General features: G+C 49.8%; 1 protein-coding gene across 6 annotated transcripts in view; it reads left to right on the plus strand.

The window, feature by feature from the left end:
- The window catches only part of DGCR2 (DiGeorge syndrome critical region gene 2), a 130,803-nt gene extending 110,065 nt beyond the window's left edge, over positions 1 to 20,738 (plus strand). For all 6 annotated transcript variants that reach the window (XM_066259887.1, XM_066259886.1, XM_066259885.1 and 3 more), the window contains 4 exons: positions 185 to 388; positions 14,606 to 14,758; positions 15,926 to 16,162; positions 18,018 to 20,738. In XM_066259887.1, the coding sequence (XP_066115984.1) occupies positions 185 to 388; positions 14,606 to 14,758; positions 15,926 to 16,162; positions 18,018 to 18,274 (851 nt within the window). In that variant the 3' untranslated portion in view covers positions 18,275 to 20,738. The remainder of the gene's footprint in view (positions 1 to 184; positions 389 to 14,605; positions 14,759 to 15,925; positions 16,163 to 18,017) is intronic.
- The last annotated feature ends 1,850 nt before the right edge of the window (positions 20,739 to 22,588 follow it).

Here is a 22,588-nt window from a genome sequence, read left to right on the forward strand (position 1 = left end):
CCAGGTGTGCCTTGGCCAGGTGCACTTTTTCCTAACAGTTCTGTCATGACCACTCTTGAACAGCTTTTTACAGGAGGGCTCTCAGGTTGGTCTTGCCATCTCCTCTGTAGTTGTGTTTATGGGGATTGTCAGGGCTGGTTCTGCTGGTAACACGTATGTTTGTGCTTTTGTGTGCCTGTTGCAGGTCAAACGTGTGTTGACATCAAGGACAATGTAGTGGATGAAGGGTTCTACTTCACTCCCAAAGGAGATGACCCGTGTTTGAGCTGCGCCTGCCATGGAGGGGAACCAGAGATGTGTGTGGCTGCCCTCTGTGAGCGGCCCCAGGGCTGCCAGCAGTACCGCAAGGACCCGAAGGAGTGCTGCAAGTTCATGTGCCTGGACCCAGGTGAGACAGATGGTGGGTCACAAGTCAGCTTTCCCATTCGAGGCCAAAGGCTCTGTGGCTTATCACTTTCTCAGCGGGGACTTGTGAGAGCTCACAGCACAGGCTGTAGCAGCGATGGCAGCGTCTGCTCACAGAGCTATTTCACATCTTTGATGGACAAATACTCTAATGAGCATGTGCCTCTCATACAGCCTGGCTAACTGCTACCTTGCCAGTGGCTCATTTCAGATCTTGGGTAATACATATGAACTTGAACCTGAGTGTAGCAGTATGTTCACAAATCAACTGTAAGTGATGGCTTCATACCTGTCTTTCTCCTCTCCTTTAAGACTAAGAGCAAGACTTCCAACTTACATCCCTATTTAAGCTTTTCCTATCGTCTGAGTATGGTGATTTGATGGGAAATGAGTTTTCATTGCTTATAGTCATCAATTCATCAGTTTTTACTATTAGAATCTTTAAGAAAAAAAGTACCGTATTTTTCACTCCAGAACATGCACCTAACCATAAGACACACTTAGGGTTTTAAGGAGGAAAATAAGAAAAAAAATATTCTGAACCAAATGGTGTGTTAAAATATTTAATAGCCTGACCAGGTGGTGGCACAGTGGATAGAGCATCGGACTGGGATGCGGAAGACCCAGGTTCGAGACCCCGAGGTCTCCAGCTTGAGTGCCGGCTCATCTGTCTTGAGCAAAACCCTAGCTTGGAGCCAAGGTCACTGGCTCAAGCAAGGGGTTACTCGATCTGCTGAAGGCCCGCAGTCAAGGCACATGTGAGAAAGCAATCAATGAACACCTAAAGTGTCGCAATGAAAAACTAATGATTGATGCTTCTCATCTCTCTCCGTTCCTGCCTGTCTGTCCCTGTCTATCCCTCTCTCTGACTCTCTCTCTCTGTCCCTGTAAATAAATAAATTAATTAATTAATTAAAAAAAAAAAGATAGTGGCTGAATAGCCAATTATCTATCAAAAAAATTTTAATAAAATATATTTTTTTGCCTGACCAGGCGGTGGCACAGTGGATACTACATCGGACTGGGATGCAGAGGACCCAGGTTCGATACCCCGAGGTCGCCAGCTTGAGCATGGGCTCAATCTGGTTTGAGCAAAAAGGCCCACGAGCTTGGACCCAAGGTCACTGGCTCCAGCAAGGGGTTACTCTGTCTGCTGAAGGCCCGCAGTCAAGGCACATATGAGAAAGCAATCAATGAACAACTAAGGTGTCGCAATGCACAACGAAAAACTAATGATTGATGCTTCTCATCTCTCTCTGTTCCTGTCTGTCTGTCCCTATCTATCCTTCTCTATGACTGTCTCTGTAAAAAATAAATAAATATGTCTTTAAAAAAAAATCATATTTTTCGCTCCATAAGATGCACGGGCATTTCGCCCTCCATTTGGGGGGGGGGAGTGCATTTTATGGAGTGAAAAATATAGCAAATACTACCCTGAGTTTCATGATAAAAATTCCCACTCTGTTCTATCTATGAACAAGTTGGAAATTGACATTTTAAGAATAATACAGCTAAAAAATAAAAAGAAGAGTACCATGTACAATAGCACCAAAAAGCATGAAATATTTTGGTATTAATCTTACAAAATATGTGCATATCTGTATGCTACAAATGATAAAACACTGATGAGCAAAATCAAAGGTATAGATAAAAGGAGAGCTATACCATGGTCATGGATTAGAAGACTCAGTATCATTAGGAGGTGAATTCTCCCCAAATTATCTGTAGATTCAGTGCAATCCCAACCAAAATTCTAGCACATTTTTTGTAGACATTGACAAGCTGATTCTAAAATGTATGTGGAAAGGGCTGGCTTTGGCTCAGCAGTTGCTTCGAGTCAAGTACTTGAAAATATTTAGCCTGCTAAAATAAATGGGGGAAGGCAAAGGAATTAGAATAACCAAAACAGTTTTTAAAAAGAACAAACTTGGGCCCTGGCCGGTTGGCTCAGCGGTAGAGCGTCGGCCTAGCTTGCGGAGGACCTGGGTTCGATTCCCGGCCAGGGCACATAGGAGAAGCGCCCATTTGCTTCTCCACCCCTCCGCCGCGCCTTCCTCTCTGTCTCTCTCTTCCCCTCCCGCAGCCAAGGCTCCATTAGAGCAAAGATGGCCCGGGCGCTGGGGATGGCTCTGTGGCCTCTGCCCCAGGCGCTAGAGTGGCTCTGGTCGCAACATGGCGACACCCAGGAGGGTCGCAACATAGCGACGCCCAGGATGGGCAGAGCATCGCCCCCTGGTGGGCAGAGCGTCGCCCCCTGGTGGGCGTGCCGGGTGGATCCCGGTCGGGCGCATGCGGGAGTCTGTCTGACTGTCTCTCCCTGTTTCCAGCTTCAGAAAAAGGCAAAAAAAAAAAAAGAACTTGAATTCATGTTACCTGATTTAAAATTACGATACAGTCATAATCAAAACAATGTCCATTCACAAAAGAATGGACACATAGATTAGTGAAATAGAATAAAGAGTCTAGAAATACTGTCACATTTACATGGTCAACTATGACAAAAGCACACAGGCAGCATTTTTAGATATGACATCAAAAGTGTGACCCACAAAAGGAAAGCTGATAAGTTTGACTTTATTAAAATTGAAAATTTCAGGCCCTGAGTGGAATGCTCAGAATATAGAGCAGTGGTTCTCAACCTTTCTAATGCTGTGACCCCACAATACAGTTCCTCATGTTGCAGTGACCCCAAACCAAAAAATAATTTTGGTGGCTACTTCATAACTGTAATTTTGCTACAGTTATGATTTGGAATGTAAATACCTGATATGCATTATGTATTTTCTGATGGCTTTAGGCAACCCCACCAGGGTCACGACCCACAGGTTGAGAACCGCTGATATATAGCATTGTCCCATTGTACCAAGGTCGCAGGTTTGATCCCCAGTCAGGGCACATACGAGAAGCAACCAGTGAGTTCACAAGTACATGAAACAACTGCTGTAACTGGAACAGCAAGTTGATGCCTCTCTCTCTCTCTTTTATTTGTTTCTCCCTCCCTCCTTCCCTCCCTCCTCCCTCTCTCTCCATCTCCCTCTCCCTCTCCCTCCCTCTTTCCTTTTCCCTTCCCCTCCTTCCTCTCCCCACACCCAAATCAGTGGGAAAAAAATATTTTTAATCTTATTATTGATTTTAGAGAGAGAGGAAGGGAGAGAGAGAGCCAGAAACATTGATTTGGTTCGGTATGTGCCCTGACCAGGATCAAACCCACAACCTTTGTGTTTCGGGACAATGTTCTAACCAACCAAACTATCCTCAGCTCCAGAGATCAACACTCGAAAGAACCAGTCGTGCCACTGGCTATGATAAGGGAAGAGAGAGAGAAGAGAGAGAAGGAGGGGAAAAGAAGCAGGTAGTCGCTTCTCATGTGTTGCCCTGACTGGGGATCAAACCCAGGAGGTGTGCACGCCAGGCCAGTGCCCCACTGAGCAAATCGACCAGGGCCTAGAAAAAAAATTTTTAATTGAAAATTTCTGCTCTTTCAAAGACATTTAAGGGAATGAAAAGATAAATTATGATCTAAGAGAAAATATTTGCAAAACATGAATTGGACAAAGGGTCTTGTGCTCAGAGTATATAAAGAACTGTAAACACTCAATGATAAGAAACTACCAATTAAGGGCTATTAGTCAAGGTTTCAGAGACCCTGGCCAGGTAACTCAGTTAGTTGGAGCATCATCTTGAAACAAAAAGGTAATGGATTTGATCCCAGGTCAGAGTACATGTGGGAAGCAGCCAATGAGTGCACAACTAAGTGAAACAACAAATGAATGCCTCTCTCTCTTTCTCTTTCTCCCTCTCTCTCCTTCTCTCTCCATTCCCTCCTCTTTCCTCTTCCTCCTTCCCTCCCTCTCCTCTCTTCCTTCCTTTCTCTCTCTGAAAGCAAGAAATTAAAGAAAAATATGGCACAGAATATAAGTAAATGCAGTCTTTACATCCTCCCACAACCACATCAAAATTATAACTAAATTATAAAACAGCCATTAATGAGAGCTGCCTGAAATCTAGCTAAACAGAAGCCTTAAAACTAACGATATAAACAATTCATGTTGAGACTGGTAGGAGGGGTGGAGATGCTGAACAGACTGGTCCCACGCCCATGTGTGGTGTGTTAAAAATCCGAGATACCCCAGCTAGGGGATAAGCTAGGGACCCTAGCCCCACACCAGGCTCCCCAGCCCAGGGTTTCAGTGTTGGGAAGAGAAGTCCCCATAACTTCTGGCTATGAAAACCAGCAGGGATTATAGCTGAGTGAGATGGTGAGAGTACCAGGCAATTCCTCCTAAAGGGCTCTCAGACTTACTCGGACTCCCTTGCTCTGAGCTCCATGGACAAATGGGGAGAAATTGAATTGTCCAACTTTGGTGCGGGAGCTGGAGGGGCAGCTTTCTCCCAGGCAAAAGTTCTGACAGAGGTCATTGTTTCTTTATTGTGCCCTTCCCCCACAGAGCCACCAGGCCAGTGACATATCTGAGTGTCTGTCAACCTGGCTAACACTGTTCATCCTACCCTGGGAGTTTCCTGAGACCCTGCCCTACCCAACTTGCTGTTTCTGGTGGCTTTTCTATGCAGATAGCCCGTCATGGCTCATGGCAATGGACTTTCCTAAAATCTCAAAGATCCACAAACCCCAAGCAAGTAGCATCTGGCTTTGGTGTGCCTTGTTTGTCTTGCTAAGCATCCTTAAGTCTGGCACTAGCAGCAGCCTACCCCCATTTCCCAGCTTGCCCCTTCCCAGGTACTTCTAGGGTCAACATAAGTGGCAAATCATTTTGTAGCAATTGCTGAGTGGCCTTGGGCAGGGCATAGGCAGTGGCTAACCTTGGCCTGCACCTTCCAGGAAGCCCCAGAACCAGTACACCCATTGAGGAGCTCCAGCTAGAGCAGCACCCAACCACATCCATGAATATATTTAAGTGAGTCCTGTTCCGTGGGGTAGGCTTCTGCACAGCAACTCCTCCACTGTGGTTGTGGCCAGTCTTTTCAGCCTATCAGTCTTGGGGGTAAATCCAATCCATTGATGTGTCAACAGCAATCAAAGTTCAATTACAACAGGTGCACACAGCCCACAAGGAGGGCTGGGGGGCACAGCTGGAGCAACTCCATTTGGATGATCCAGGAGACTGCACCACTGTGGCCTGTAGTACACCTACTATATAAGGTCACTCTACAAAGACTGGGAGATATAGCAGCTCTACATAATAACACAGTAACAGAGAGGCAGCCAAAATGGGAAGACAAAGAAATGTTCCAAATGAAAGAACATTACAAAACTCCAGAGCCCTGGCCATTTGGCTCAGTGTTAGAGCATTGGCCCAGCGTGTGGAAGGCCCGGGTTTGATTCCCAGCCAGGGCACACAGGAGAAGCACCCATCTGCTTCTCCACTCTTCCCCTCTACTTTCTCTCTATCTCTCTCTTCCCTTCCCGTAGCCAAGGCTCCATTGGAGCAAAGTTGGCCCAGGCACTGAGGTTGGCTCCATGGCCTCCACCTCAGGCGCTAGAATGGCTCTGATTGCAGTGGAGCAGCCCCAGGGGGGCTGAGCATCGCCCCTGGTGGGCATGCCAGGTGTATCCTGGTCGGGTGCATGCAGGAGTCTGTCTGCCTGCCTCCCCCTGCTTCTCACTTCGGAAAAATTTAAAAAAAGGGGGGGGGACCAGAAAAAGAACCAAACAAAATGGAGACAGGCTATCTCCCAGATACAGAGTTCAGAATGCTGGTTATAAGGATGCTCAAAGAACTTATGGGAACTTCAACAAAAGTGGGTGATACAAAACATAGGAAAGAACCATTTAGAAAGTAGATTACAATAACTGAAATGAAGCATACATTGCAGGGAATCAACAGTAGAATAGATGAAGCAGAGAATCACATCAGTGGTTTGGAAGATAAGGAAACAAAAAAGACCCAGTCAACTGCAAAGAAGAAAAAAATGATTAAGGAGCCTCTGGGGCAACTTTAATTGTACCAATATTCACAGCATGGGGGGTGCCAGAAGGAAGAGAGAGAGATAGCAAGGAATTAAAAACCTACTGGAAAAAATAATGATGGAACTTTTCTAAACTGGTGAAGGAAATAGACATCCCAGTCCAGGAAATGCAGAGTGTCCCAAAGACACATCCATCCCAAGATGAACCTAAAGAGCTTATACCAAGACACATCATGATTAAAATGCAAAGGTTCAAGACAAAGAGACAGTCTTTTTTTTGTAAGGTTTTACTTATTGATTTTAGAGAGAGAGAAATGGGGAGGGGAGACAGAAAGATCTTTTTGTAGTTGCTTCTAGTATGTGCCTTGACCAGGCAAGCCCATGGTTTGAACCGGTGTCCTCAGTGTTTCAGGTTGATACTTGATCCACTGTGCCACCCCAGTCATACAGAAGAGACAATCTTAAAAGCAACAAGAGAAAAGCAGTTCGTTTTCTACAAGAGAGCTCCCATAAGACTCAGCTGATTTCTCAACAGAAACTTTGCAAGCCAGAAGGAATTGGTATGAAAGAGTCAAAGTGATGAAAAGCAATGACCGCCTAACCAGGCGGTGGTGCAGTGGATAGAACGTAGGACTGGGATGTGGAGGACCCAGGTTCAAGACTCCGAGGTTGCCAGCTTGAGCACGGGCTCATCTGGTTTGAGCAAAGCTCACCAGCTTGGACCCAAGGTCGCTGGCTTGAGCAAGAGGTTACTCGGTCTACTGAAGGCCCATGGTCAAGGCACATATGAGAAAGCAATCAATGAACAACTAAGGTGTCGCAACGAAAAACTGATGATTGATGCTTCTTGTCTCTCTCCGTTCCTTTCTGTCTGTCCCTATGTATCCCTCTCTCTGAGTCTCTCTCTGTCTCTGTAAAACAAAAAGGAAAAGAAAAGAAAAGCAATGACGTACAGCCAAGATTACTCTACCCAGCAAAGCTATCATTTAGAATGGAAGGACATATAAAGAGTTCCCCAGTGCCTGACCAGGCGGTGGCGCAGTGGATAGAGCGTCGGACTGGGATGCCGAGGACCCAGGTTTGAGACCCCAAGGTCGCCAGCTTGAGTGAGGGCTCATCTGGTTTGAGCAAAAGCTCACTAGCTTGGACCCAAGGTCGCTGGCTCGAGCAAGGAGTTAACTCGATCTGCTGAAGGCCCACGGTCAAGGCACGTATGAGAAAGCAATCAATGAACAACTAAGATGTCGCAATGTGCAACAAAAAACTAATGATTGATGCTTCTCATCTCTTCGTTCCTGTCTGTCTGTCCCTGTCTATCCCTCTCTCTGACTCTCTCTGTCTCTGTAAAAAAATAAATAAAATAAAAAAAGAGTTCCCCAGATAAGAAAAAACTAAAGGAGTTTATCACCACCAAACTAATATTACAAGAAATGTCAAAGGCCTTCTTTAAGAAGAAGAAGAAGGGGGAAAAATATGAATAATAAATGGCAGTAGGTACATGCTTATCAACAATTACTTTAAATGCAAGTGGATTAAATACTCCAATCAAAAGTCATAGAGTTGCTGAATGGATAAGAAAACAAGTCCCTTATATACTCTGTTTACAAGAGAGCCACTTCAGATAGAAATAGACAGACTGAAAGTAAAGGGATGGAAAAAGATATTTCATTAAAATGGAAATAAGCCTGACCAGGCGGTGGCGCAGTGGATAGAGCATCAGACTGGAATGCGGAGGACCCAGGTTCGAGACCCTGAGGTCGCCAGTTTGAGCGCGGGCTCATCTGGTTTGAGCAAAGCTCACCAGCTTGGACCCAAGGTCGCTGGCTCGAGCAAGGGGTTACTCGGTCTGCTGAAGGTCCACGGTCAAGGCACATATGAGAAAGCAATCAATGAACAACTAAGGTGTTGGCACGAAAAACTGATGATTGATACTTCTCACTCCATTCCTATCTGTCTGTCCCTATCTAACCCTCTCTCTGACTCTCTGTCTCTGTAAAAAAAATTTTTTTTTTTTTCCTTTTTCCATTTTTCTGAAGCTGGAAACAGGGAGAGACAGTCAGACAGACTCCCGCGTGCGCCCGACCAGGATCCACCCGGCACGCCCACCATGGGGCGACGCTCTGCCCACCAGGGGCAATGCTCTGCCCATCCGGGGCATCGCCATGTTGCGACCAGAGCCACTCTAGCGCCTGGGGCAGAGGCCAAGGATCCATCCCCAGCGCCCGGGCCATCTTTGCTCCAATGGAGCCTTGGCTGCGGGAGGGGAAGAGAGAGACTGAGAGGAAAGCGCGGCGGAGGGGTGGAGAAGCAAATGGGCGCTTCTCCTGTGTGCCCTGGCCGGGAATCGAACCCGGGTCCTCCGCACGCTAGGCTGACGCTGTACCGCTGAGCCAACCGGCCAGGGCAAAAAAAAATTTTAAAAAAATGGAAATGAAAATAAATTGCTAGGATAGCAGTACTTACATAGGATACCAATACTTAAATCAGACAAAATAGACTTCAAAACAAGACAAAGAAGGACCCAGCAGTTCCACTTTTGGGTATTTATCCAAAGAAACCAAAAACCCCAAATCGAAAAGACATATGCATCCATATGTTTATTGCAGCATTATTTATCATAGCCATGACATGGAAGTAACCTAAATGTCCATCAATAGATGAATGGATCAAGAAGTGGTATATATATACAGTGGAATGATTCAGCCATAAAAAGAATGAAATCTTGCCATCTGCAACAACTTGGATGGACCTGGAGGGTACTGTGCTGATTGAAATAAGTCAGAGAAAGATGCCAGATGATTTCATTTATATGTAGATTCAAAAGAAAATAAGCAATAAAACAGAAACAAACTCACAGATGCAGAGAACATTTTGGCTGGGTTAAAAAAAATCAAGAAATTAGGAAGTACAAATTAGTAGTTACAGAATAGTCATGGGAATGTGAAGTCCAACAGAGGGAATACAGTCAACAGTATTATAATGTGTATAGTGTCAGATGGTAGCTAGATTTATTGGGGTGATCACTTCATAAGTTATATAAATATCTGTCTAATCACTGAATTTTATACCTTAAAGTAATATATTATTTTGTGTCAAATATAATTGAAAAATAAATTATTTTGAGAAAAAGAAAATGGACCCTAGCTGGTGGCTCAGTGAGTGGACAGAGTATCAGCCCAGCATATGGGTGTCCTGGGTTTGATTCCTGGTCAAGGCACACGAGAAGCGACCGTGGCCCCAGGCACTGAGGATAGCTCAGTTGGTCCAAGTGATCAGCCTCTGGTGCTAAAAATAGCTTAGTTGATTTGAGCACTGGCCTTAGACAGGGGTTGCCAGGTGGATCCTGGTCAGGGCACATGTGGGAGTCTGTCTATCTTCACTCCTTTCACCTAAAAAAAAACAAACTACCCTTTAAAAAATGATCAAAATACAAGTCAGTCAAGCACATGCAAGGATGATCAATAGTGGTCATTAGGGAGACAAATTGAATCCATGTGAGTTATCATACCTAGTGGACAGGCTAACTCCACCTGACTGCAATTCTCCCGGTACTCTCCCCTCCTGTTGCAAGGGTTCCCTGGAGCATCCTGGGGGCACACAGCTATGAGATAGGAGGATGTAAGGTGCCCAGCTGTGTAGCAGCCTATAGCAGAGCACGTGTTAGGGTCCAGGATACCAGCCTTTGATTCTAACTGAGCTTCTGCCCCACCTGCTATCTCTGGTAGAAATTTGGAGCCATTTCCATGTAATCAAGATCAGTGACATTGTAGAGCTCTTCACATTCAGGCTGGAGAAGACTGGTGATAATTCAGGCATCAGACCAAGGGTCAGACCAGGTGGACTTGAGGGCACCTTTAGTTCCAACAGCATCTTTAGCAGATGTGTCCTCTATCTGTGGCATAGGGCTAGCTAAGGACTAGCAGCTCTAAGGACAGCCCTGTCTTGTATGGTCCAGAGCTCCATGGAGGGACTAGCCATATCAAGGGTCCCTAGGGACCATGGGTTGGCCTCTGGCTCCTGTGAAAGTGCTCTCTTCTTTTTGTTCTAACTGCAGGTGGCTTGGCTCTAGGATATGCTACTTCCTAATGACCACTGTAGAGGGATCATCGGGGCCTTGACCATGTCCTTGGGTTTATTTTAGAGCTAATTAAGAGTTGGGCCTGTCCGGAAGTGGTGCAGTGGATAGAGCATTGACTTGGGACACCAAGGTCCTAAGGTCACTGACTCAAGCCCAAAGGTCGCTGGCTTGAGCAAGGGGTCACTAGCTCAGCTTGAGCCCCCCAGTCAAATCACGTATGAGAAGCAAACAGTGAACAACTAAAGCAAGCGATGCTTCTCATCTCTCTCCCTTCTCATCTCTCTCCCTTCCTGTCTCTCTCAATGAATGAATGAATGAATGAGGCGCTTAAGTTGGTAATTACAAAGGGAATGCTACTTTAAGTGCCTCCCTGGGATCTCTTAACTACCTACCAATTAACAGACATGTCAGCAGCCTCCTAGGCTGATGGACTCTCTCCCACAGGCAGGGACGAAGTGTTTTTTTGAAATTGGGAGAGGATCAGAGATACCATGAAAAGCAGATAATTGGTGAGAATATATCCTTCCCACATATTCACTTCAGAAGCATTGTCACCAGTAAATGCAACTTTGGGTTAGCTTTCTGGCCCCGTAATTGGAAGGCAAGAGTGAGCTCTGGCTATCTGCACTGGCACAGAAGCTGGCTGGGCCAGCAAGAGTAGTAGGAGGACTCTAGGAGCCTGGCTTCTCACACTGGAACCTGTGTTGGCTGTGAAGTGACTCCAGGGATGATAGTTTGGGACCGCCCCATGGGGCTGTCACAAGGTGGGTGTTGACAGTCCTCCTATGTAAAGGCCTCCTGCTTCCAAGGGCTGCAGGTCACTCCTCTCCTGATGCCTCTTCCTTATACCCTCAGCCCTGTATTCCCAGGACCACTTTCTGGCTCCATTATTCTGTGACATGGTGCTAGTGATCCATCTCATCTAGGTGAAAGGACCTGGAAATGGTTATCACATCATAGGCACTTGGCCAGTACAAGTCCTCTTCCTTCATACCTTGTCCCAAGAGCATCATCTCTCAGCTTTGTAGTTAGCCCCTGAGAAACCCCAGTGAGCAACTGGGTGAGGCAAGGTGTCTCCAGTGCTAACATTTGGGGCCAGACACTGTGCTGTGGGGTTTCTTATGCACAGCAGGATGAGTAGCATCCCTGGACTCTGCCTACCAGATGCCAGTAGTACTTCCACATGTGCCTGGTGATGACCAAAAGTGTCTCCAGATATTGCTAAATGTCCCCTGGGTGGGGGTGGGGTGTACAGAGTTACCCCAGGTAAGAACCCCTGATCTAGTGTCCAGGGGCTTAGTCACTGTGCCTGACTCTATACTGTGTGGTCTGGGGCTCTGGGGCCCATGACAGAGTGCCCTCTAGCTGCGGCCCCAGTAAGCTTAGCCAGAAGGACCATATCACCTGGGACATAAGAATGCTAGGCTGCCCTGGCCAGATGGCTCGGTTGGTTGGAGCATCATCCTGATACTCCTGATACTCAAAGGGTTCCAGTTCAATTTCTGGTTAGGGCACATACAGAAACAGATTGATGTTTTTCTGTCTCTCTCTAAAATCAGTAAATAAATTTAAAAACAAAATAAAATAACGTCAGGCTGGAGAGTGAGGCAAGTGCCCACCACAGAGCTGTGCTCTATAACCCCACTGACTCTGCCCTGAGATATTGGGTGCAGTCCAGACTCCAGCTCTCTACTGAAGCTGCTGTGGAACACCAGGTCCACCATGGAGCTGGCCAACAGCAGGGACATAACCTCAGCTTTCTCAGCCTCAGACTGTGGCCCAGGTTCATCGCTATGTGAGGAGTTGCTTCCCGTGTCTCTCTTCCCCATCCCTCTAGATGGTAAGTGCCAAAAGCGAGCTGAAACCTTGGCAGTGCTGGACACACTCCAATAAATGTTGTGCTCCCCACCAACAGAGAGGGTTGGGAGAAGTGGGGTGTGGGAAGGTTAAGAATTAGAACAGCCACTGGTGGCCAAAGGAGGATGGGGGCTGTAAACAGGAACTCTGGGAGCCCAGTAGGAGCCACATCCTCACACTCCTCCCTTATCACCTGCAGGACTCCAGGTGACTTTGGCCTCCACATTCAAGCACTGCTGGATGCTGGAGAGGGGCAGAGAACTCTGGGAAGTACCCTGATGGGGTTGGAGCCCAGGTCTGAGCCTTAGTTCTCTCTGTAGAGAGCCCGTTTCTCTGTTGTAGGGTTGTGAGGCAGCAGGGAGGTGCTAGATGCTGCAGCCAGGTGTACAGCCCTATTCTATTTGGCACCTCCTATCAAGCCCCTCTTGTAGCTTCTGGACTCTCACATCCTAGCGAAAGGGATAGGTGGGGGGTATGGGGCGGGCACAGGGGGATCTGGGAAAGACTGAGGGAGGTACAAGCTTCCTGGACAGTAGAGTGAGCATCTCCATAGCCTCTTCCCCTGCACACTCACCAACAGAGCTGTGGCTGGGCTGTGGCGTCAGTGGAGTGCCTCTGGGCCCATCACTCATGCTGTGTAGTGAAGGTCAGCATGTGCCTTTGAGAGTGCTTGCCTTCACATGTGTGTCTGGGGCTGGTGTCAGATGGGGAGGGGTGTTTCTCTATTGTGATATAAAGATTGAGATGACGGGTTCCTCTGTAGCTGCAATAGTCTTCTTATTTGTGAGACAAGGCCCTGGGCTAACCGTCCTTCCCCAACAGTCACTTCAGATGGCAGCCACTCCAGGTCCATCTGTAAATCTGAATACAGCTGCATCCCATGCTGTCACTTCTCCTTTGTCACCACCCCTAGTCCAGGCCACTGTTATTTCCCTGCTGATACCTCCTCACTGACTTCTCTGATGCTCTTATACTCCTTCCCCTTCAGCCTTCCTCCATGCAGCACTGTGGAGCCAGATCCCTCCAGAGGCAACACTCCTCACTCCAGATCACGTGACAAAAGGCTTCTTGTCACGTGAGAATAAAATGCAGAGACCCAGCCCTGACCTATCTGTGCCCTGGTCCCCTGCCCTTGGGCCCTCCCCATGTCCTCAGGAAGGCCTTCCCTACTGCCACCTCACAGGACACACCTCCCCATTACCTTGCTCCACTGTATTCAGTGCACTTCATGTAATTTAGAATTACACATGGCGCTACTGTCTAATTCTCAGAAGTATGGATGCTCAGTGAGGATGGTGACATTGATGAGTTTTCCTCAGTTGGAGCAAGAGGGTTTGCACTGAGTACCTGGAGAAAGGCATGTGGCCTCTGCAGGGGTTGCTCCTCCCTGGGCGTGCTGAGCACAATTTTCGTCTCATTCGCTCTCTTAGAAATGCCAGTCTCAGAAGATGGCTTCCTTGCTCACCAGGCATCCTAGACACTTGCACACAGGAGATATCAAGCCTATAGCTCTTTTTTTTTTTTTAATTGATTTTTAGAAAGAAAGGTAGAGAGAGAACATTGATTTTGCTGCTCCACTCATTTATGTATCCCCTCCCCCCTCCCACCCTGAGTTGATTGTTGTGTGTGCCCTGACCAGGGATCAAACCCACACCCTTGGCATATCAGGACAGGGCTCTAACCAACTGAGATACCAGGCCAGGGCTAGGCCTGCAGCTCTTAAAGGAAGGTGCTTGGTCACCCAACACATGAGCTAGGTGAGGCCCCGCCACCTCTCTGAGCAGAAATGGGGCTCTCATGACACTTGAAGCAGGCAGAGGGGTGCATCACCCTTGTCACATCAAAAAAATTTTCCTGGCCCATTATCTGCTTCTCTGATATGGTGTTATCACAGTATTTTATTTTCAGGTTTTTGTATTTCTGCCATCATAAGATTGAATCAGAAAGTGAGTTACCTTGCCCAGGTAGTTGGGGGGGAATGGCCTTCTCATAGCACTAAGCACCTGGGGTCAGGACTTTTTTTTTTTTAACAGCGAGAGAGAGAGAGAGACAGGGACAAAGTACAGACGGATTGACAGACAGACAGACAGGAGGGGAGAGAGATGAGAAGCATCAACTCTTAGTTGTGGCACCTTAGTTATTCATTGATTGCTTTCTCATATGTGCCTTGATCTGGGGCTCCAACCGAGTCTGTGACTCCTTGCTCAAACCATCGACCTTGGGGTTTCAAACCTGGGTCCTCAGCATCCCAGGTCAATTCTCTATCCACTGTGCCATTGCCTGGTCAAGCAGGTCCTTTTCTGAGAGCAGTGGGTTTCTTTCCTTCACCTCTAACAGATGGGAATAGCCTGTTCGACTCTATGGCCAGTGGGATGCGTCTCATTGTTAGCTGCATCTCCTCCTTCCTCATCCTGTCCCTGCTGCTTTTCATGGTCCACCGGCTACGCCAGAGACGCCGGGAGCGCATCGAGTCTCTGATTGGAGCAAACTGTGAGTGCCCCAATCCCTGCCTATGACAGCCACAGTGCAGGCCTGCCTCTGGCTGTGTCCCCAGGAGGAATGGGGACACAGGAAGCAGAAGCAGGAAGGGGCAGGGAGAAGGGGAAGGCCTGATGGAGGGTGCCAGAGGTGTCCTGTCCCACCCACCTATCTGCTCCTGGGTGAGTGCACACCTGGGCACTAGAGGAGCTCTTTGCGGAACCCAAAATCAGAGACCATGGGTATATGGAGGAAGGACATATTTCCAATGCCAGCTGACCCTGGGCTCCCCAGCCCTCTGAAGCAGGATGGCCTAGGCCAGTAGTTTTTAACCTTTTACATTTGGGAAACAGGAGAATTATTTTGGGAATCACTAAGGCAAAATCACCCTGAGCATAAGTAAATTCAACTAAGATCACTGGGTCTATGATATTGGGGTAGTTGACTCTTTCACAGACCAGCACGACAGTTGAAACACTCTGGCCTCAGCCAGGAGAAGGAGCAGCAGATGTCCATCCATGGCTGAAAGCAGCTTAAAGAGTGCAACTCACACTCCTCAGTTTAGTTTACCTGCTGTGGCTTATGCCCCCAACACAGCTTCTGAAATCACCCCTCTCCCTATGTCAGTGAGCAAGCTGGGGCTTCCCAGTCCTGTGTGGGACGGCGCAGGACAGGTGCAGGCAGGCAGGGGAAGATTCAGAATCATAGTGGCAAGAATGCTAAGGGGGCCCTCAACAGCTTCAGTGAGGGACCTTGGTGTCTCCCAGGAGCCCAGATCAGGTCTGAGGTCCCCACATCAGTGTGGGCCAACAAGGTTTTTCCCAAGACCTTCCTCGATTCTTACTGAGCTGCAGGGAGGGCAGAACTCCCAAGGCAGTCGTGGGTCAGACAGCCAAAAACATATTAGAGCTGGAGGGGTGTGGTGAGGGCTGGAACACAGAAGGCAGACTTGTTGCGCATGGGTGATGGGCGGGGATATACTAACAGGAAGGGGCCTGAGTGAGTTTCAGGGCTCTAGTGGGCATGATACGGTTGACAGGCAGGCGGCAGGCAGCTAGCCACAGCACTGTGACAGTCGGAATGTCAGGCACCCTGGGCTGGGGGAGGTGGGGCTCACGAGCTGAGCAGTGCATCTGAGTGACATGATCCTGTTGCTTCTTTCTCATTTCCATTGCCCAGTGCACCACTTCAACCTTGGCCGGAGGATTCCCGGCTTTGATTATGGCCCAGATGGGTTCGGCACAGGCCTAACTCCACTACACCTTTCTGATGATGGAGAAGGCGGGACTTTCCACTTCCATGACCCTCCGCCCCCCTACACTGCGTACAAGTACCCAGATATTGACCAACCTGATGACCCACCACCACCATACGAGGCCTCCATCAACCCTGACAGTGTGTTCTACGACCCTGCAGGTGCTTCCCCTATAGGGAAAGGGAGCAGCCTGTCACCAACCACCTGGCCTGCAGGCCTGGAAGCCTGGGGGTCCTCCTCGTGCACAGAGTTGTGAACCCCGCTTCTTCCCAGCCTTCTGTTGCTCTCTGGTTTTCCCTTTAAAGTGGAACTGCCACCTGTTGGACAGGCTCTTTCCCAGGTTTGCACATGTACAATAGATGACCGCTGACGGTGGCCACACTGCCTCTTGCCTCTGCCTAGGAACACCTATTAGCAAACAGCTCTCCACACCCAACTCTGGCTCTGTGGAAAGCTGGGGACCAGGCATTGGCAGTCATGGGCTGTAAAGACATGTGCATGTGTGGTGAGCTGAAGAGACACCACGATGACATTCTTTTGTGTCCTGAGGCAGCTTGTGACATGGGAAGAAAACACTGGCTCAGTGATGTTGGGCAAGTTACTTGAGTATGTTGCTCCCAGGGCTGTGCAGCAAAGAAGGAATTGCAAGTGCCTTGCCCATTACCTGTCTTGTCCCGATTCCTGTCTCTGGTGTGCAATGCAGATGTCCCACCTTTTCCCTTTTTTTTTTTTTTTTCCTTTTTCTGAAGCTGGAAACTGGGAGAGACAGTCAGACAGACTCCCGCATGCGCCCGACTGGGATCCACCCAGCACGCCCACCAGGGGGCGATGCTCTGTTGCGACCAGAGCCACTCTAGCGCCTGGGGCAGAGGCCAAGGAGCCATCCCCAGCGCCCGGGCCATCTTTGCTCCAATGGAGCCTCGCTGCGGGAGGGGAAGAGAGAGACAGAGAGGAAGGGGAGGGGTGGAGAAGCAAATGGGCGCTTTTCCTGTGTGCCCTGGCCGGGAATCGAACCCGGGACTTCTGCATGCCAGGCCGATGCTCTACCACTGAGCCAACTGGCCAGGGCCACCACCTTTTCCCTTTATGTTACCCTCTGTGACCCACACATACCCCCGCCAGACATTGCAGGCAGTATCCACCCCAGGGCAGCTGGCTCTGCCCACACAGCACAGTAGAATGGCATTGTGAGGCCAGCACTACTGTGTTCTTTGTTCTCTTTGTTCATTTGGTTACCGAACACCACTCCTGGTCTGTGTGGGCCGGAGAAGTTTGGATATGACCCCGGCCCTCAGGATAGATTGTCACCATCTGCTGTCAGGGCAACAGGGTAGAACAAACTTCCCAGGGATGCTGCTGGGTGCCTAGCCCCTCCACAGACCAGGCTGTAGTGGAGCAGATGGTCCTAGGACAGGACAGCAGGACTGCTGGGATCAGGGGGAGTCAGCCAGGACAGGGGCACATAGTGGGCCCCGTGCCCTGGGCTGGAAGAGTGAGCCTGTGATGATATAGAGCAGGCACATCAGAGTGTGTGAGCTGCCCCAGAGCATCTGTCAGACCAGAGCTTTCTGCAGACCCCTGTGCAATTTGAAGGGCTGCCTGCTCTGGCCCCATCTCATGCTGTCAACAGTCTTGTTCCCATATTCCAGCTGCAGCTCCTGGTCTAGGGGCTGTGAATCTGCCTATCTGGGGCCCAGTAATGCACAGTAATGTCATGTGAGCCATGGTTCAACCCCCACTCAGTCTGAGAGGGTTTCCTTATCTTTTACCTTTGTTCTCCTGACTCTGTCAAAGCATTTGCCCCCCACCACACTTTGGGCTTGTTCATGACTGTCCCCTACACCTTGTACCATAACAGCCTGCAGTCGTGGTGAGGGGGAGGGGTGAGCACAGCAGAGCTCCAACTTTGGTGGGAGTGTTCAGGTGAGAGAAGCATTCCCTGGTTCTGTCTCCCCACCCTCTTTCCTCACGCCAAACCCACCACCCTGCTGACTGACACCCCTCTGTCTCCTGCAGATGATGATGCTTTTGAGCCAGCAGAGGCTAGCCTGCCAACCCCAAGGGATGGTGACAGTGAAGGTGCATCGTCCCGGCGCCTGGAGCAGCCTCTGCCTGCCACAGGGGTCTCCCTGGCAGACCTGGAAGACTCAGCCGACAGCAGCAGCGCCCTGCTCGTGCCCCCCGACCCTGCCCAGAGTGGGACCCCCCCAGCCACCGAGGCACTGCCAGGCAGTGGCTGCCACAGCCGCAGTTCCCTCAATACTGTGGTGTAGAGGATGACCAGTCCATGGCCCCAAGAGGCATGGAGCACCTGTTTGCTGTTAAGAAAATTGATTCCCATGGAGACTTGAAGGGCCCCAGTGTGAGCTGGACCCAGCTGCACTGCTGCACACACCACCACCACCACCACCACCCCGAAGATGTGCATGTGTGCTTAGAGACTGTACCAGTCTCCCAAGGGATTGAGCACTTGCACCAAGTCTCCTTGAAGGCTTCAAAAACATGCATAGCTTTGGGTCACTGTCTTTTTAAGTGACAAAAGAATGACAAAGGTTCATACCACACGTTTCAGAAATAGGGAACAAAGAAGGCACTGTGGGCCTGGGTGGGGGTCTAACTACACCTGGCTTTGATGGGCCTGCTTGCAACAGCATATCATGCAGAGGAGGTTACCGCCTAGCCACGAAACCCAGAACTGCCATGATACGCCTTGCTGGCCACTGCTCAGGAAGGCTCTTCCAAGCACCATTGTTTGTGGACTGTCAGGATTGTCTGGGCAGTTGGTCTGCTTCAGGGCGTATGAACTGGAGGCTGCTATAATGGCTGTTCTGGGATGGACTCCCACAGGTCTAGCTTGAACATTAAAGATGACCCTGCCCAGGGAGGCTGGCCAGGGGCTCTGGTGCCCAAGGCCCTAAGAAGGGGAGCTTGGAAGGAGATTGAACTCTATTCCATCTTTCCAGCTGGGCTCTGCAAAGCCCAGTTTTGTGCCAGGAAGCCCTATCCCTAGTCCTACAGATAACTCCCCAACATGTTGTGCATGGCGACCCCAGGAGGCAGCTCTGGAGTTGGGCTGAGGCCTGTAGCCATGCATGAGTGTCCTGGCCCTGGATCCTCCCCTGGGGTTGTGGGGGCTAAGCTGGCTCCTGTTACCCTCTGGAGTCCTCCTTCTATTGAATTTGCCCCTAGGCCTGGCCTGCGTCCACCCTACCTTTTTTGTGCCATAAAGGATTGTTTCTTTGGGGGGGGGGAGGATGGCTGAAATTAACGTCCTGGGCTGTGTTCACTTCCTGAAAGTCCACTTCTTGCACGCCACCGCTAGAGCCAAGTGCCCAGTGGCTGCATGCCACCTTCCTGTCCTCTGCAGCACAGGGTGCTGGGTGCCCTGTCCATGGGCCTTTTGATCAAGGGACCCTGTTGCCTACTCCTGGGTAGTGGTCTTGTCTCCTGACACCAGGCTTTTAGCATTTCTGAGGTTTGGAGATTAAGTGGGTTCTGTGCGATTATTTAGCACATCCATACTTTTCTACGTTGAATGTGTAGATCTTTTTTTTGTGTGTGTGTGTGTGTGTGTGTGTGTGTGTGTGTGTGTGTGTGTGTTCAAGGGTTTGCAGGTGGTTTGGTACACGAAAACGCAGTCGTTTTCCTGGATCTGCCATGGCCTCTGGGTGGCACTGAGGCATGGCCTGGTCTGTGCCTATTCTGAGAGCACAGAGCCCTGCTCCTGGTCCCCCTTTCAACCTTTCCAGACCAGTGTGCAGCAAGGGGAGAGCTGACTTGAAGTGGGGCTCTGTGATAACAGACCTCCAAGGCACAGCCCAGTTCTAGGCACATTCTCACACTTCAGTTGGAAACCCATTTTGTTCTTCCAATATGAAATGAGATTCTTGAGTTGCCCACAAGGCTGACTACTGGTGTGAGTTTTGTCACTGAACTGTCTGTCTGTTCTTGAGCTCCACTTGCAGGAGGCAGAGTGTGTGTTCCTCTTGTTGCTTCCTTGAGAATGGCATGTGTGCTGGGCGCAGGGCAGCTGAGTTCCAGAGCAGCCGTTATGCCTCAGTGGTGCTGGGTGAGGGTCCTGAGCAGGCCTGCTTTGAAATGACCACAGCACAGGGTCCCCCTATCCCAATGTCTCTGGCCCAAGCCTCAACTGTGTGTATCAGTCTGGGTGGCTGGCACTGTGTTGGACTGGGGGACTTCCTTTGCAGACTGAAGGACTGCTGGAGGCAGGCATGCAGGAGGTACTAAGGAGAAGGTGGGCCTGTGTCTGGCCAGGGTTCTGTCCAAGGTGGTTCAGCCCATTAGCATCCTTGGGCTAGGTAGAAGGCTGCCTGCTGCCCACTGTGTCTCCAGAAGCTGAACTCTGCTTGAATATGGTTGTGAGGGAATCAAGGGGAAAGCTGTGGTCTTCCCCGCTGACTTTGGCCTCTTTGTTAAGATCTGATTGTGCTCCATGGTCCTACCCTGGCTGAGACGCTTGTGTTCCTGTAAGAGGACCCCCAACCCCATGCACACTGGGCCTCCAGAGGAATGGCCTATGGTTTTGGGAGGGGCCTCCTCCCCCAGGACCCGACCTGGGAGTCAAATATGTACAATGTCTCTGCCTGTTTTATATATGTTTTCCTTTCACTAAGGGTTTTTAGGTTGGGTTTATTTTTGATTGGGTTGGCACTAATCCTTAAGATGCTGTGAGAACCATTTCATCCAAATGCCAAATAAATTTGTGTTCTGGAAGAAGTGTAGTCAGCCCTTGGTGTGACTCATGTTGGGGGAGGGGAGGCTCTGGCCGCATTGGAGCTGAGACACAGGTGTGGAGATGGGGGGAGGGGAATTTGTCCATCTGTGGAACCAGGGGCAGGCTTGGGTCTCTGAGACCCCTCTGTCCCTTTTCTCAGGCAGTGGTGCTTTCAATAATATTCTAGTATGTGCTGTGGGACAAGAGGGCACTCTGGAGACTCAACTTTGGGCAGGCTCTTGTGCTCTCACCTTCCTAACCCAGCCTCCTGGCCATAGCGGGGTTAGGGAAGGGATCAAGGTTATGAAAGGAGCCATTGTGTCGCTTGGTGGGAATAGGAGCTTTCAGGAGATGGTCGCTCACTTTTGGACACATCTGTGGGATGGTAGGCTATCAGCACCCTGGATGCTCAGCACCGGGGACAGCTCCATTCACAGGGGACCTGCCCCATTCATAGAAGTGGAAAGAGCTCAGCCTTTGGGATTAGAAAGAGGTGCTGAGTGCAGACATATCTCCCACCTCCTGCGCACTCAACTTGCTGGTATAGTCATGCTCACACAGGTGGGAATACTTGCACTTGGTGTGGCAGTTTCCAGGAGAGCGAACTGAGTTGAGGCTCAAGCCCCTGCCTGGGGTCCATGCCATGACTGCTGAGGAAGCTCAGTCCCCACCTGGGCTGGACGATCGGGGTGAGCTGTGGCTTCCCAGAGAACTGTTGTTGGGGTAGTTCTCCAAAGGGGGCTGTTTAGAGATCCATTGCACATCTATCTGGTCAGCAAGGGGAGTGGGTGGAAGGACATCTAGTCTTGGGGTTGAGAAGAGAGACCCTCCTACACCCTCCCCATTCCAGCACCTCGAGTCAAGGACACTAATATTCAGGATACATTCTCCCTTGAATTTCCGCCCTTGACCTTGCAATGTCACTCCTAGTCTCCAGCCTCCATTTTCTCATCTGTAAATGGGCATCTTTATAGCTCCTACTCCTGAGAGGGTTAATTGAGGCAGTTGGGATCCATGTGAAGCTTTTAGCACTGGGAAATGGCAATTGTTGCTGGTACACAGCCCCGGTATCAAAGCCTGGTGAGTCTGAAGCTCCCTCTCCCCTGCTGTTAGCCCTGCCTGGGCACTGCCCCTCTGACCTATTCCTTGAGCCTACCCAGCTAATAAATATACAGCTGCCAGCTGCACCAGCCTCTGCACCACGTGGTCCTCTGTCTTCACACTCACTTTCCTCGCTGTGCTGCTGGTGGTGCATGGGGACTTGCAGGGCATCAGCCCCAACTGCGCATGACCAGTGGACACTTCATAGCCTCCTCCGCAGGAGCAGGGCTCTGACAACGCCAACTTCTGGGCTAATTTTGTCAGGCCTGAAGAACGTGTCTGCGCCGCAGTGAGCAGACTGGGTTGCTCCTGGCATGTGGGCCAAAGGAGGCTGGTTCCAATCTCACTTCCCAGGGTCTCGGTGACTCTGGCACCCACCTTTCCACTGGCCTCGTTGCTGCAGAGCTCCTCCAGCCTCTCGCACTTTTTTTTTTTTTTTTTTTTTGTATTTTTCTGAAGTTGGAAACGGGGAGGCAGTCAGTAAGACTCCCGCATGTGCCTGACCGGGATCCACCCGCACACCCACCAGGGGGCGATGCTCTGCCCATCTGGGACGTCGCTCTGTTGCAACCAGAGCCATTCTAGCGCCTGAGGCAGAGGCCACAGAGCCATCCTCAGCGCCCGGGCCAACTTTGGTCCAATGGAGCCTTGGCTGAGGGAGGGGAAGAGAGAGAGAGAGAGGAAGGAGAAGGGGAGGGGTGCAGAAGCAGATGGGCGCTTCTCCTGTGTGCCCTGGCCGGGAATCGAACCC

Source organism: Saccopteryx bilineata, chromosome 2, assembly GCF_036850765.1.
Source record: "Saccopteryx bilineata isolate mSacBil1 chromosome 2, mSacBil1_pri_phased_curated, whole genome shotgun sequence".
Taxonomy (NCBI): Eukaryota; Metazoa; Chordata; class Mammalia; order Chiroptera; family Emballonuridae; genus Saccopteryx; species Saccopteryx bilineata.